This window comes from Marmota monax, unplaced genomic scaffold (assembly GCF_021218885.2).
Source record: "Marmota monax isolate L192 unplaced genomic scaffold, Marmota_monax_Labrador192_F-V1.1 WCK01_AAM20220418_F8-fsc00187, whole genome shotgun sequence".
NCBI lineage: Eukaryota > Metazoa > Chordata > Mammalia > Rodentia > Sciuridae > Marmota > Marmota monax.
In genome coordinates, this window is record NW_026694837.1 from 3051001 (window position 1) to 3066812 (window position 15812).

Below are 15812 nucleotides of genomic sequence, written 5' to 3' on the forward strand. Positions count from 1 at the left end.
TGTCTAAAATACAAAAAATAGGGCTGGGGATGTGGATCAGTGGTCAAATATCCCTGCGTTCAATTACTGGTACCAAAAACCAAAAACCAAAACAAACAAAAAACAGTTAAGAGCTGGTTTGATTGGATTTTTGACTGTTCCTCCACTCCCTTCAAACTGGGAATCCAATTTTGAATTCAGATGCCAAGTTAGAGACCTTCACATATACCTAACTGAATGAAAAGAAGCCTTGGAAAAATAATTCTTTAATTGAAATTACCTCTAGACTTGTAATATAAGTAGTAGGCTTTGGGGAAGAATAAGTTCCTGCGAGAAACAATGAAATCTGTTTGCGTTTGCTTCCTACACTTAAAGCCTTTATACTTTTGCTCCTCTCTCTCCACATTCCCATGATTGTGTCTCTTCTCCAGGGTGTCCTCCAGGGCCCCCCTCTCTACTAACAAAAACTTTTCCCAATGTCCCTGGTCTTGTGGCCCCCATGAAGACCCTGAGTGTGTAAACTTGCCCATGCTGTTGATTTCTCTGGGTGCCTGTCTTCAGACTATCTTTGATGACAGGACAGAGCAGAAATGTCTTTCTAGGGGAGAGTGGGGAGAAGGTGTGCCGAGGGCTAGGCAGGTCTTCACTGTGGGGCATTGGGCAGTCCCTGACAGCCAAGCTGGGCCTTAAAAGTGAACAGTGGCTGGGAGGTCTCAGGTTTCTTTGGGAGGGGGATGGATGGACAGTTCCTATCACCCTTGAATGCTGTTTTTCTTGGCATGGCCTGTCCAGGCCGGGCCTGGTCCTGTTCCCCCTTCACTTCCTGCTTCCCACCTGTAACCCACCACACTGCTCCCTCTGCTAGGCATTGTTTTCTCCTCTTCAGCTGCCCAACTCCTGTGTGGCCTTCGAAATTCAGTCCAAGAACATACATTGGGGTTCTTCTTTGATGCTCCAAGTTTAGGCTGGGAGTTCCTCCCTGACCTTCGGTATCAAAGCACTTACCACGTGTAAAGTGGTCATTTCTACCCACTTGCTGGAGAACATGCTGTGCTTTGTCTCAGTGCTCAGTGTCTGGCATAGCTTCTGGTGTACGTGGGTCTCAGCAATAGTCTACAAGATTAGTTGACTAAGTGGGTGAGTGAATGAATTACTGACTAATAAATAATAAACAAAGAGTCCATGGCATTCATTGATTAATCCAATCTCAGTAATAATCAAAGAAATTTTAAAATAGAATAAAATTGCCTGGCCAAGCATGGGCACATGCCTGTAAATCCAGTAGCTTGGGAGGCTGAGGCAGGAGGATCTCAAGTTCAAAACCAGCCTCAGCACTTATCAAGGCCCTAAGCAACTCAGCAAGACCCTCTCTCTAAATGAAATATTAAAAGGACTGGGGATATGGTTTAGTTTGAATGCCCCTGGGTTCAATCCCTACTACCAAGAAAAAAAAAAAAAGAACAAAATACATTTTTTTTTTTTAGTTTTAGAAGACACAATACTTTTGTTTATTTATTTTTATATAGTGCTGAGGATCAAACCCAGTGCCTCATACATGTGAAGCAAGTGCACTTAAAAGAAGGCAGTTGCAAAAGGATCATGAGTTATAAAATTTCATTTATATGAAATATCTAAAATAGGCAAATCAATTGATAAATTGATAAATAGTCACATCAATTGATGTGACTCAGTGTTACAGTGTGTGCCTGACATGCATGAGATTCCCAGTACTGCAAGAAAATAAACTGTAGATTAGTGATTGCTTAGCATTATAGGGGTTTCTGGGAGGAGATGACTACTAATGGGTAGAGTTTCTATTTGGGTTGATGGAAATGTTATTGGTCACCTGTGCTCCTTTGCTTAAGTTCTTTTCCCAGTCTTTTTGAAATACCGGGGATTGACCCCAGGACCTTAGGCATGCAAGGCAAATGCTATACCACTGAACCACATCCCTAGCCCTGGAAATGCTCTAAAATTGGTTGCATAACTCTATGAATACTAAAAAAACATTAAATAGTAATATTAACTGGTGAATTGAATGGTATGTAAGTTATATTTCAATAAGTTCACTTTAAAAAGTTGGGATAACTGGATGCTGTGGCCCATGCCTACAATCCCAGCAATTTGGGAGGCTGAGGCAGGAAAATTGCCAGTTTGAGGCCAGCCTCAATCAACTTGTGAGGACCTAAGTAACTTAGCAAGACCTTATCTCAAAATAAAAAAATAAATAAAAAGGGATGGGGATGTGATTCAGTGGTAAAACACTCACTGGATTCAATCACCAGTACCAAAAAAAAAAAAAAAAAGATAAAAGGGGAGGGGGGCCCTGTATTTCAAGACTTTGTTAGGCATAAAATCACATTTCAGAATAGTAGGTATAATATGCTTCCTTTTTATTTATAAGAAATGTTTACATATATGGATAGACAGAAGAGTTATTATAAACATAAAAAAAGATCTATAATGATATACACCAAGCTGTTCACAAGAGTTGCATTCATGGATGGGGTCTTGATATTTTATTTTATATGCTTCTGGCATTTACTACAAGTATTCCTGATTTTGACATTTTAAACAAGGAAAGTGAAAGCACAGGGGGGCCCACTGAAGACCCTAGACCCCACTAGTGACTGTGTTGGAAAAAGGCGGTCCCAGGACACCATGGTGGCCTCCTCAGAGACAGTAGGGCTTTGGAGCTTGAGCCTTCCCCCTCACTGCCATCCCAGTGCTACACAGAGCCTGGGCTTGGGACAGAAATCGTTTATGCATTCACTAGGTGAAAGTTCCACTCCTAAGTGAATTTAGCATTCAAAATGCAAAAGGTAGCACACCCAACAGTACAGCTTCCTCCCTACCTGGGTCCTCTCTTCCTGAGGTGACCAGAGACTGCTGATTCATCTCACGCTCTGTTCCACCCAAAGAATTGTACCATATCCTGTCGTCATGGAAACTGGCCCATAAGTGTATATAAAGAGCTGCCTCTTCCATTTTAGAGTCTCATAGTACCCCATGATTGGGGTCCCCATCACATGCATGGGCCATGCTCTGTTGTCCAGTCCCAATTAATGAACATTTAGGGTGCTGTGGAACGGTTATTTTATAGGTCCACAGTTTCTTATCCAAATCAGAGACAGAAATAATTTTTTAAAAAAGAAAGAAAAGGTAATTCAGTGCATATTCCCTATATTATGAAATACCCTAATAGAATCTAGAGCAGTGCCCCATAATCAAAAACATTCATATTTCCACTGAAAACATGTATGATAAGTGGAATTAATAAAGATTATAAACCATCCTGTCCTGTTTTGATATCAAGTGAGTTTGTACCAATCTAATGAAAAAATTCCCAGTTTTCAGAACTTTGGGGGTTTTGGAATTACAGGTGAGGCTCTGTGGTGCAATACAAAGAGCTTCAGTGAATAACTCTGGACACACATAATTAGTGTGTACAAGTACATCCCTAGGGTAAATTTCTAGAAGTGGAGACACTGTGTCAAAGGCTATGTTCATTTGTGATTTTGACAAGTTTTGCTATAATAACCTTGCCTGTGAGCTGCTGTACTTTGTGGTTTTCCCAACACTCTCCTTTTTGTTTGTTACATTTAGGGCAATGAAAATTCTTTCTTCCTCCCTCCCTCTTGCACAAAGCCAAGATTTAGTCTCTGGCCCTCAGCAGAGGTAACCAAGGGGCTGAGAAAGTCCAAGCTTTGCTGTCAGGAGGCTAACAGGACAGTCTCCTTCCACCTGTATGACCTGTATCCATCCTGAGCTTCCATCCTCCTCTGTAGAGACAGTGTCAGCTTCCAGTACAGTCCCTGCCCATTTGCCCACCAACCTGTCCTCTTTTCTCCTGCCCATCCCACTCCCAGGGCTTGGGTTTTGCCCTCCCTCTGCCCAAAGGGAAGAAGAGTCCAAGCCAACAGAAAGGTCCACAGGCTTTTTAATGGTGTAATGGCTACTTCCCTTCCAAGACCCTATCTAATCATGACAGCGGCTTCCAGGGTGTTGGGGCGGGGATAGATGGGTTGGAATAGGCAGAGGCCATGCAGTGACTGGGGAGGGGTGGGGGAGAGGTGTTACATTCTGTTTGGCATGTAAACATTCTTCGGTGGCTTCCCACAGTAGAGGGTGGGCAACTCCCTGTCCCTCCCCACAACACTCACAGGGCTGTTTCCTGGAGCAAACCAGGCCCCTGAAGGAGTTGGGGAGGAGGAAGCCCATGTACTTGGGGCAAGGCCTTTCTCCTGTGCCCCCTTTGCACATAGATTGACTGGGGAGGGGAGGTGTGTTCTGAGGTGAGTACACCCCACATCAGAGCCAGTGACATAGGCGGTTGTGATGGGGAGGTGTGGGGGAAGTGGGGTATGGTGGCGGTGGTAGTGTAACACTCTTATAGAGGAGGAACTCAAGACCTGGAGGGCCTGATGCAGGGGATGGATGTTCAGGGAAAAAGAGGCAGCAGCTGAGGGTGGGGGCACTGGGAGGTGTGGATCTCCCTGGATCTTTCCTAGGGAGAGAAGCAGACTCAGTCCCCTAGCCACACCCCTACCCCCCACACTGGCTCTTTCCCTCCTCCTACCTTACCTGGTAACATTCAGTGACTCAGAGGCCAGGCCTGAGGTCGGTTGGGTGCCCTAGGGAGGTCTAGGGCAGACTGGGTTTTGTCAGCCAGCTCTGGTGCTGGGAGAAGCTGGGGGTGGGATGGACCTGGGGCTCTCTCAACACCCTCTTTCTCCCAACTCCAATCCAGGGTGTTGTTGATCCTAGGGCAGAGGTGAGGCTGGGGGCCCTACATTCACAGTTCGGTTGGTAGCAAGGAGCAGGTCCAGGGCCTGGGCACCAGGGGTCATTGCCCTGGTTCCCATCTGGCAGGAGCTGATTGTCATTCAGAGAAGCTCTAGGTGGGAAGGAGTGGCCCCTCTTCCACCCCCTCTGCTGGACCCAGAGGGTGGTAGAGGGCCTTGGGAGGGCCTCAGGTTGACAAGAAGGGCTGTGTCTGAAGAGGTTTTCCTGAGTGTTCTGGAAGCTTCTGCATCAGCATGGGATGGACCTCAAAAACTGTCCACTGTGGTGTCCTCCCCTGGGCTGGTCTGCAGAGAAAGTGCCCCCTTGGCATGGAAGCAGCTGCCTGAGCCTGCTGACTCTCCATGAGGGAGTTCAACTGGCACCACCAGTCTGCTCCTGGGCCAGCTTCTTCTTAGGTGTCCTTCTGGGTGATGGTGGCTGGATGTGGCCAGACTTCTGGGGCAGGCTGAAGCCTCTTTTCCTCTTCCCCCTAATATCTTGGCTTGCTCTCTATGGCTCAGGGAAGGACAGAGGGGCCAGGCCAGGGGACAGAGTCTATAGGTGCTGAGGATGGAGGAGCCCTGCCGGGGCCCTGTCCCAGATGGGCAGGGTTGACTGTCTCTTCAGCAGCCAGTGGGCTGCTTGCCCCACAGGTAGGCAGTTGAGGCTCATGATGAGGTGGGATGAGCTATGCTGGAGCCAGAACCCAGGAGGAGGCCCCACATTCATGCTCCACGGAGCAGTGGCACTGCATGGACTGGGTTTAGGACAAGAAGGGACAGGATGAAGGGTGAGCTGGGAGGAGTGGGCATGAGCTAGAGACCCAACACACAAGTACACAATCGGAAAGTTAGAAGGGACGTTCTGCCTCCAGGGACCAACTGTCAGTCCACCAGTTCCTGCTCCCTCTGCCCTTGGGGGAGATGATGTCTGACCCAGCCTACTCCCCACAGGGAGTGACCCAACCAGAACCCAGACCTTGAATCTCCAAAGGGCCAGAGCAGAGAAGGTGATAAATAGCCACTCTCCACCTGCATGGAACTCAGGAGAGATGGGAGCTGGCTGAAACTGCAATAGGCAGGATTGAAATTAGAGGGCAGGAAGGAATTCCTGATGGGAAGGGGTCCTGAGCAGTACTATATCAGGGGAACAGGGGGAGAGAGAGTGAAACCTTTTTAAAATCTTTGTCTAAATTTCCACGGGGAAACACTTGCCCAGAAAGCAGCCCACACTCCTCCCACTGTGTCCCCATGGCCCCACCCAAGTTTAGGAGGATAGGGGTCTCTGCACTCCAAATGTACAAAGAACCCCGTCCCCTTGCAAGAATCACCTGCCCACTGCCCAGGATGGAGCTGACTTTGGGGCAGGTCAGAGCAGTCCCCTCACACCTGAGTATACCCATGGCCCCAGGGTCCCACCTTCCCAACCCCATGGGGCTGACAGCTGAGAGGCCTTCCCTGGCCACCACAGGAGACAGTGGGGAGGCTGGAGTCTCCACTTCTGGAATTTGAGGCTGTTTCGTGGAGGGAGGGAGCATTGACTGGAAGAGGGAAGGAGGGAAGATGCTGCAGGAAGGGTAAGCAGAGACCCCTGGGGAGCATGGAGAGCAGCGAGGGCCTGGTGTGTGAGTGGGGGATGGCTGAGCCTTCCCGGGCGGAGGGGTCGTCATGAGCCTGCCCGGGCAGAGGGACAGCAGGAGGAGGGGAGGACGCGGAGAGAGGAAGGAGAGACAGCTACTCCCCTCCCCTGGCCTGGCAGGGCCAGAAGGGTGCGACGTGTGCTCGCGCACGTCCTCGCAGGTGCAGGCGGGAAGCTGGGGCGCGCATAGGGCGCGTAAGGCTGTGCTGGAAGCTGTTCCAGTGTGGCCGGCTGCGGGCGGGGGCCGGGGTGAGGGTTGGGGGCCGAAGAGAGCCGCGGGCGTCATTATCTGGTCCCGGCCCGGCCCTCCGCGACCCCCGCCCGGCCTTTGGTTGTTGCGCGTTGATTCTGAAGTTTCCCTCTGGGTCCTTTCTTGGCTCCCCCGGGGGTAGGGGTGCCATCCGGCTGGGCTCGGCCCTGGAGGACACCCCGGGGTGGGGGAGGCCCAGACCGGGCCTGGTGAGAGGGGGAGGGGCTCTCTTTGCGGGACAGGGACTGGCTCCGTGGGGACGCGCTGGGATGGCGTGGGGCCGAGGTGGGGAGGCCAGGACTGCTGGGCGCGGGGGGCTTGGTGGCTTGGGCTCGCCTTGTGCCAGGACCGCGACCTGGGAGCTGTTTCGAACTGGGACGGGGGTCAGCAGCAGGGGCCGACCCTGGGGGCTTCTGCAACTGGAGCCTGTTTGAGGATCAGAGGACAGAAGGAAGGCAACAGAAAAGAAGAGGGCAAAGAAACAAAAAAGGAGAGACATTTTCAGAACGCTGGTGGCACTCGTCCCTAGAGGCTTGCATCCCTTGAGTCCTGCATCCCCAGAGCCAGATGAGACTGAAGAGACCAGACACAGAAGAGTAAAGGGAGCCCTGGTGCTCCCTCCTTCCTGGGCAGGACCCCTAAGAGTCTCACACCCCTAGGCAGGGCTCAAAGAGCCTGCTGCAGGCTTTCTTTGAGGGCCCAGTTTCATCTTTAAAATGCTCATGCTAATCTGAAATAAACTGTGTTTGTATTAATATAAAATAGTGTTTTCTCCCAACTGTTCAAAGCTCTGGGCTTTATCCTTTGCTTCAAATGCCCCAGTGGTTCACAATGTGAACCCCGCTGGTCCCCATCAACCTTTCCTAAGCCTGACCTCCCTAGCACCCTCTCCAGATGTGCTCACCATAGCTAAACTCCCTTGAGCCCAGGGACAGGACTGAACTGAATCAAAAGTGAGACAGCACAGCTGGGAAATAGTAGACTGGAAGTAAAGCTGAGGGTCCCTCCTGAATCTTCCATAGCCCAAGGTTAACCTTGGCTTTGGCTCTGGGGAAGCCCCTACTAGTAGAGGCTTCTGTGGTCACCCTCTGCCCACCCTGGGGCTGGCAGGGGTTTCTCACCTGCTGGTGATGGCTGTGTCAGATGCTGGGGCCGCACCATGGGATCTGCCTGGGGGCTGCTGGGCTGCGGCAGGTGTGGGCATGCGGATGCTGATGGGGCGGGGAATCCGGCTCCGGGTGGCAGCTGCCCTCCCGACTTTCCTAGGCAAGGCTGCTGCTGCTGCGGGCTCTGAGGCAGGCGTGTCCTCCTCGGAGCCCGTGCCTGAGAGTGTCTCAGAGGCACGACGCTGCTCCTCGCTGGAGGAGGATGAGGCCCCTGAGGCCAGCCTCAACAGCAGACGACCCTGCCTCTTCTCCATTACCAGCCGTGCCAGGTCCTGCTGTGGCCGGACCCTCTTGTTCCACCGCTCTTTGGCTGACAGCGAGCCTGAGGGTTCCGATCCTGTGTCCTCCTCAGACAGCAGGACAGGAATACGGCTCCTGGGGCGAGGGCCTGGTCTGGCATGGCGGCTGGGGGAGATGGTGGCCATTTTCTCAGGGCCTGGCTCTGGTGGGGATGATGCTAGGACTGGCCCGTCAGTAAAGGCTGGGCCATTGGGCAGTAAGTCCGTGGCCACCTCTGAGGGTGTTTCTCCTGGAGGTCCAGACAGGGCACAGCTCTCCGTCTCGGCCCCATCCAGCCCTGACAGGGCGATGCCATTCTCCAGGGGCACTGGAGCCCCCTCCTCCATAATGCCCCCCTCAGAAGGCACCTCCAGACCCAGCTCGCCCCCAGTGCTGAACTCCTCAGGCCGCAAGGCTTGTCCTCCGGAAGACATGACGTTCAGGTGGGTTTTCTCCGCAATGTGCACAAAGGTCCTCTCAACTTTGGTGAAGGGTGAGGAAGTCACTGCCACACCCGCTGTCCCTGTGGAACCAGTCCCCATTCCTGGCCCTGCTCCAGGCCCCGGGGGCTTGGGCTCAGACTTGAGGACGGAGGACAGGGTACCTGGCTCCGACACGTCAAGCTGGCTGCCAGTGGGCTGGGGCCGCTCATGCTGAGGAGTGAGGGCAGCCAGGGTGCCCAGGTCAGGGTCGGGGGCCAGTTCGGCAGTGACGGGCGACTTCTTCATGTCGCCAGGGGAGACGAGCACCAGCGTTTTGGAGCCCTCCTCAGGTTCCAGGTCCCCGTCAGCCATGGAGGCCCGGCCCCTGGACTCCTTCTGATCGTCAGCTAGTAGTGTGGACGGGGCCCCCTCCTGGCTCCGGTCGGTGCTCCTCTCGCTCCCGTCACTGCTAGAGCCACTGCGGGGCTCCAGTACCTCCTCCAGGGCCACTGCCTCCTCCTCTTCCTCCTCCTCTTCCTCCTCCTCGTCCTCTTCCTCCTCCTCCTCCTCTTCCTCCTCCTCCTCTTCTTCCTCATCTTCATCTTCCTCCTCCTCCTCCTCCTTTTCCGGCTTCCCATTAGCCTGAGGCTGAACAGGAGCCAGCGGGACATGGGGGGTGGTGAGCAGCATGTGCGAGAAGCCCACCCTCCGGACCCTGTTGAGCAACCGTGCCCGTTCTCGGTAATCGGAGAGGTCTCTCTTGAAGTCCTGGTAGGGCAAGCTCAGAGGCACAGCTCTCGGGAGGCCATTCATCTCAAACGGGGGTGCCACAGAGAACACCTGCAAAGGGCACACATAGGGACTGCTGAGATTATACACCTTCTTTTCCTGGAGAAGACTTCAACTGCATCCACAAGCTGGGAGACCCCCCCAGCCCCCAGGTGCAGCCACCAGAAAGTGAGTCTGCAGAGGGGGGCCCTGGGTCCGTTTCATTCATTGCTATATCCTCAGGCCCTAGAGTGATCTCTGGCACCTAGTAAGTGCTCAATAAATCTCTCAAGAATGATTGAGTCCAAGTTCCAGGTCCCTTTAGGTCCCAGACCCTGATCCTAATGGCTTTTCTGTCTCCCTGCCCTCTCCATTTAACCCACTCCTTCCTTCACTATGTGGATCCCAAACCCCAGAGCCAACTGTAGAGTTTAGTTGATAGCAGAAAACAAGAACCAGAAGTTACCATAGCCACAATTTACATCTACCTTCCCTTTGAGAGATGAGGAAACCAGGCCCAGAGATGGGCGGCAAGAGTCTGTGTCACTTTCTGAGAGGGGCATGCCCGTGCCGGCCATGGATGGCTAGCCCTCTCTATCCCTCCCTGGGAATAGCTTCTCTACAGCCAGATAGCTGACTGCCCATGGTCACCAGAACCTATGTTCAGTGAGGGTGAACATAAAGCTGTACTCTGTCACTCAAAAATGCAGGCTGGGCCTCTGGAGCACCAATCCTCTTCCCTCCTGCGCTGGCCTGACCTGTCAGCCAGGAATTTGTCCAGCCCTCATAGATAGATTTCAACTCAACTAAGTTTTTCACTTTGAAGTCTCATGCAGAGCCCTTGGCAAAGTAATGGCCAAACCTCTTTTTGGATTTTTAGATGCCGGCCACATCCTCCCTTGGTCTGCTTCCTTCCAGACTAGAAAGTCCACCTTATCAGGACCTGCTGTGTCTCCTTCACCTCCTGGGTCCCATTCACCCCACAAATCTATCGTGGACTTACTCAGTCCACAAACATCTCTAGTGCCCACAGTGCACTGGGCCCATTGTGGCTGACAGGGCTTTGTTCCCCACTGGGATGTTGTTGACAGTGGCTGGCACTTTGTTAGCCTTTTTGAATATACTGGGCCTCTGTCTTCCTGAACTAACAGAACACAGCCCATCCAGACCAGAAGCCCCTGCTTCTGGTCTATCCACAATCCCTCTGAATCATCGCTATGTCTGCTCCCCGCAGCCCGTGAGCACCACTGATCCTGCCTGTGGTTCCCCAGCCTGCTCTCTCCATCCTGAACTCTCTCTGCCCTGCCATCCGTCCTTCTTGGAGCTGCCTGAGTATCTTCCTGGAACTCAGATCTGACTCTCTCAATCTCTATAGCAAACCTGCATTGGATCCCACAGTCCTCAGAAGACAGATCCCATCCTTGGCTTGACACAACCCCAGCCCCACCCACTCTGGCTCCCAACTTCTCTCCAGCCTCACTTACTGCAGTCCCCTGCCATGTGGCCCAGCTATTCTGATGCTGCCAGAACTTCTCTAGACACATCAAACGTTTCACACTTTGCCCAGGCAGTTTCTTCTGTCCCGGGGTCCCTCAAATCCTCTCTGTTCATGTGATAAAATCCTCCTCTTTTTTCAGCCATTCTTCCTCCACAAAGCTTTCCTGTCCACCCATCAATCAGACTTCATGATTCTCTCCTTCCTTCTTGTATACCCACATCTTCTATCTGCGTGTGTTCACATGGTTCTTTCTCTTATAAACAGAGCCCCTGGAGGGCTCGCTCGTCCGTCCGTCCTTCCTTCCTTCCTTCCTTCCTTCCTTCCTTCCCCCCTCCTTCTTTTTTTTTTATATATTTGTAGATGGACAGCATGCCTTTATTTTATTTGTTTATTTTTATGTGGTGCTGAGGATCAAACCCAGTGTCTCACACGTTCTAGGCAAGTGCTCTGCCACTGAGTCCCAGCCCCAGCCCTGGAGGGTTTTTTCATTCATTCACTCATTTAAGAAGTGGTCCTCGAAGCTGGACACGGTGGCTCACACCTATAATCCCAGCAGCTCAGGAGGCTGAGGCAGAAGGATTGCAAGTTCAAAGCCAGCCTCAGCAAAATTAACGAGGCCCTAAGCAACTTCGCGAGACCCTGTCTCTAAATAAAAAATAAAAGGGGCTGGGCGTGTGGCTCAGTGGTTAAGTGCCCCTGGGTTCAATCCTTAGAACCAAGAAAAAAAGTGGTCCTTGAATGTGTGCTGTCCTGTTTACCATGTTATAGGCTAGGAATCTGTGGATCAAATGTTAAACAAGATAGATATGGTTCTTGGTTTCATGATGAATGCGATGTCTACATCAGAAAAAGAAATGAGATGATGGACACTCCACAAAGGTTGTGATCCTATATATGCTTATATGAACCAGTTTGTATAGCAGTGGGCCTCCGGATAACTCAGTAAATGTCAGCTCTTCCTATTCCCTACTCTACTCTGTCTGGTTTGTAATCACTGTCCTTTCCCCAACTTCAGAAAAGTGGGACCCCACACCTATGGGGGTGGGGTGGAAACAGGAGAAGCTCTGCCACTGGGGCTCCTATGCCAATACCAAAGCTGGTGGAGGGTGAGGCAGGAAGCTCCAAGGCCAAGCATCTACCAAGGTTGTGTCTTCTCCTGCCCAAATGCCACCATCTTCCTTGTAATCCACGCCTTTGTCTTTGAGGACTTAATTGGGGAGGGGGAGTAATTCAAGACAAGGTAGTCCTGGGCCCTGCGGGACCCCAGCACACCATGAAGGGCCAGGCAAGGAACATCCTTGGAACTTTATCCTGTCCACATCCAGGCTGGAAGTCCCCAGAAATTGTTTTCTTTATCCATCCCCTTCATTCATTCTCACTCATCCATTCACTCGGTTAGCAGACGTTAAGTACTGACTCTGTGCCAGGTCTCATGTTGGGGCATCTTGCCCCATTCACTTATGGATGTTAAAGCTAGAGAAAATGGCTGGCGGAGGGGAAGGAGGCTATTGTAAGTTCCTGGGTAAGTGGGAGGCGATGGCACTAAGAACCAGGGACAGACGGACATGCAGAGCTCTGGTCATGTTTCTCTCTTGCCTAGCTTGGAATTTGCCCTCCTAGCACCAGACACATCCCACCCAACAGGAGTGTCCTTTGGCTGCACCTGGTCACACTTTCTGTGAAGAACCTCTCTGTTTGCTCTATCCCATGGCTGAATTCTTGGACATCATTGTTAGAACTATCCTTTCCACTGCCAGCTGACCAAGCCCTGGATTGCTGTGGAGAAGTCCCGTCCAGAGGATGGGACCCTCACACACAGTGCCCACAGTAGATGATTGCAGGTTGAACCCTCTCTCCTTCATCTCAAGGCCGTCCCCTCCTACTGCCTGGGAGAGAGGAAGAACAAGAACTGAAATCAGTTGCTTGTCATAAAACCAGACCAGGTCACCAAGACCTGATGAGAGGAATTGATTTGGATACTGTTCCAAATCAGGAAGCCTACTGACCAGGTGGCCCAGGACCTAGAACTCTTTCCAGTGCTTCAGTGGCCTCCCACCCCATCCCTTGGCAGGGGAATTGAGACCTTCTGCCCTTTGGGAGAAATGACTGTGACTTCAGGATCAGTACCTCTCCACAGCAGTCTAGACAAGCTGGATTTTCTATTTCAAAGCCCCCCTGCTTTGCTTCCAAGCTGGGGAAGGACAGAGGCCTGGCTCGGGCTCCTCCCTCCTCAGTTAGCCTAGCCCTCTCCCTACCTTCCCTGGGTGCCCAGAGAGCTCTTGCCCCTTGATCTTGTTGTGTTCATTCACTCAGTCAGTCACCTCTGGATGTCCTCTGTATACTTGGCCCCAGAAGCCTGAGGACACCACGGGAAGGGCACGGTTATGACACTGCTCTACCCCACCTGTGCTGGGTACTAGCAAAGGCCAGTCAGCTCTGGCCAGTCTCAGACCTTCTTACTCTCTTTCTAGGGCAGTGAAAGAATTTGCATCATGTGGCTCCCAGGCCTGGCCTGGAACAGCATTTCTGTTTTTTGTTTGTTTTTTTTTTAAGTGCAGAGCCCACTGGGCACAGTGGCATACACCTGTAATCCCAGAGGCTCAGGAGGCTGAGGCAGGTGGATCAAAAGGTCAAAATCAGCCTCAACAACTTAACAAGGCCCTAGGCAACTTAGTGAGGCCCTGTCTCCAAATAAAAAGTAAAACATGCTAGGGAGGTGGCTCAGTGGTTGAGGGCCCCAGGTTCAATCCCCAGTACAAAAAATAAAAAATTAAAGTGCAGAGCCCGAGGTCCCACCCCCAAATCTGTGAGTCAGCATTGAGGCCCAGAACTCCTGCTGTTTTAAAACTCCCTGGTGATTTGGACTGAGTTCAGCAAAAGGCAGAATTGGCAAGGGTTGGATAATGGGGGAGAAGGAGCAGGCCATTCAAGCAGAGACCCTTGAAGAGGGTAAACGCCCCAGTCCCATCTTTCCCTCCACTGAGCCCAGTTGAGAGGACTGAGGTCTGGGCCCCGCCAGCTTCAGGGTCCAGCCAAGTCCATGTTGACTTCTGTAACACTGACACTGGGGACAGTTACTCCACATACCTGCATCCCAGTGCCCACACAGGGTGCATAGGGCAGCTCTTGTCTGGACCCCGGCCGGGCCCAGACAGTGTAGCACATTAGCCCAAAGTCCCAAGGTTGAAGGGGAAGGACCTGAGAGGGGTTGACCTCAGAAACTGGCTATCACACACAGTCTGCCTCCCCACCTCCACTCTGGAAGACAAAACTGCTGAGAGAACCACCCCCTACCTCCCCACCATGCTGGAGTCCTCTGGTCTGAGAAGAAAGGCAAGTAGCCTCTGGCAGCTCTTTGGCCACATGGCTGTTTTACCCAAATTCTTCCCCTGTTTTTCTGCCCTCTCTTCACTCTAAACCCACTTCTGCCAAGCCAAGAGTCCTTCTTCCACTCTGCCACCCACACCCAGAAGAGTCACCCAGCCCAGGTGGGCACTCTGGACAGGGAAGGCAAAGGTGGGAATATAGCTGCTCATGCTGGGGCCCCACAGGCTTCACACCCTTGACCTCCAGGCCTCAGTCTCTCCAACCTTCCTCCTGGCCCAGGGCCAGGAGCTGACAGGTGTGTCCCTGTGTGGGGGGTGTCTTCAAAATGCCCTGAGGGTTGTGAATACAGCCCTGGCTGGTCCTTCAAGCAGATGGAAGCACCATGCTTGCTTTGGTTCCAAAGAGGAGAGGTACTTTCTTCTTTTGCAGTGTTCCTGGTGGTGGGGGGACAGAAAAGGAGAGTCCCTCTGGCTCCTTCAGCCTGTCTCTACAGTCTGTCTCCTGTTCTCTCCTCCTTAGTGTTCCACAGCTGTCATTCATTGCCTTAGTCTTCCTTCTACCCACATTCCATCCCTGCAGCTGCAGCCGCTGCACAATCCCTGTACTAGGTGCTCTCTCCTACCAAGTGTTCCCCCTTCTCCCAGGCAGGAGAGGGGACAAAGCAGTGGGGGAATCCAGTAGATCTCACATCACAGCAGGACTCCTCAGGGAATTTGGAGTTGGACCTAGAGACCAGTCTATGCACTACCTCCCCCCCATGAAAGAAGACAGTCGGGTAACTCAATTCCAAGTAGACCCTGCCCGCCTCCCTCGGCGGGTGTTGGAGATCCACAGACCTGGAACTTGGCCCGACCCCACCAGTCCCTGAGTCAACAACATACCAGCCGCTGCCCTCTGCCCAGCGGGCGCCCCCAGAATTGAGGTCTGCATTGACTAGGAGGGAAGGAAGAGTTGGGTGAAAGAAAGCAGGCCAAGGCGCAGGTTCCTGGAAGGCGTCTTTAATAAGGATTTGGTAGTACACAAGCTCTCCGGATTGTCTGCATGAACATACCAGGGACTTAAAAAGGCACAAGATCCCTCGCACAGCGACGCGTGACTACGGGGCGCCCCCACCCCCGCCCGTGCGCGGCCGTGTGCGCGTGGGTACGTGTCCGTGTCCCACCCCTGTGGCGGCGCCGCGCGTGTGCGTGTCGGTTTCAAGTGTTGGATTTGTACAGTACTCGCAATCTAGGGGCAGGGGTGCTCAGTGCATGCTTTTCTACCCGGGCCCGGGGGGGGGGGGGTCTCCCCCCCCCCCCCGACGCCGCTATGTACACTAAGGAGGACGCACCCCGGAGAGAAAGAGGAAGAGGAAAGAAAAAAATAAAATAAAATAAAGCGTCCCATCTTCGTGTGTGTGTGGTTTTGAGTTTCTCGTGCATGCTTATGCTGGCCGGGTCGGGAATAGTGCAAGCGTATATTACAGTTTTATTGCAGTACAAAAAGGGGGGTCGGGGAAGGATTTATGATGGGAGGGGGAGGCTCAGGAATAAACCGGCTGGGACTTGGGACCTCCGGGAAGGTCCTCTCGCCAGCCCCTTTCTCATCCCTCGCTCCTCCCCCCACCCGAATTATCTCCCGACGCCGAGAAGGGGATACCCGGGTCCCTGGAGGGAGGGAGCTCAGCTGGGCCCCGGGACTGAACTTCCCCATCCCGCCAG

General features: G+C 52.6%; 1 protein-coding gene across 1 annotated transcript in view; it reads right to left on the reverse strand.

Moving 5' to 3' along the window:
- Positions 1 to 2370: 2370 nt before the first annotated feature.
- Ttbk1 (tau tubulin kinase 1) overlaps positions 2371 to 15812 on the reverse strand; it is a 40644-nt gene continuing 27202 nt past the window's right edge. Inside the window, exons 13-14 of the mRNA XM_046426152.2 lie at positions 7774 to 9359; positions 2371 to 7078 (exon numbers count right to left, since the gene is read on the reverse strand). Of these exons, the coding sequence (XP_046282108.1) occupies positions 6688 to 7078; positions 7774 to 9359 (1977 nt within the window). The 3' untranslated portion in view covers positions 2371 to 6687. The remainder of the gene's footprint in view (positions 7079 to 7773; positions 9360 to 15812) is intronic.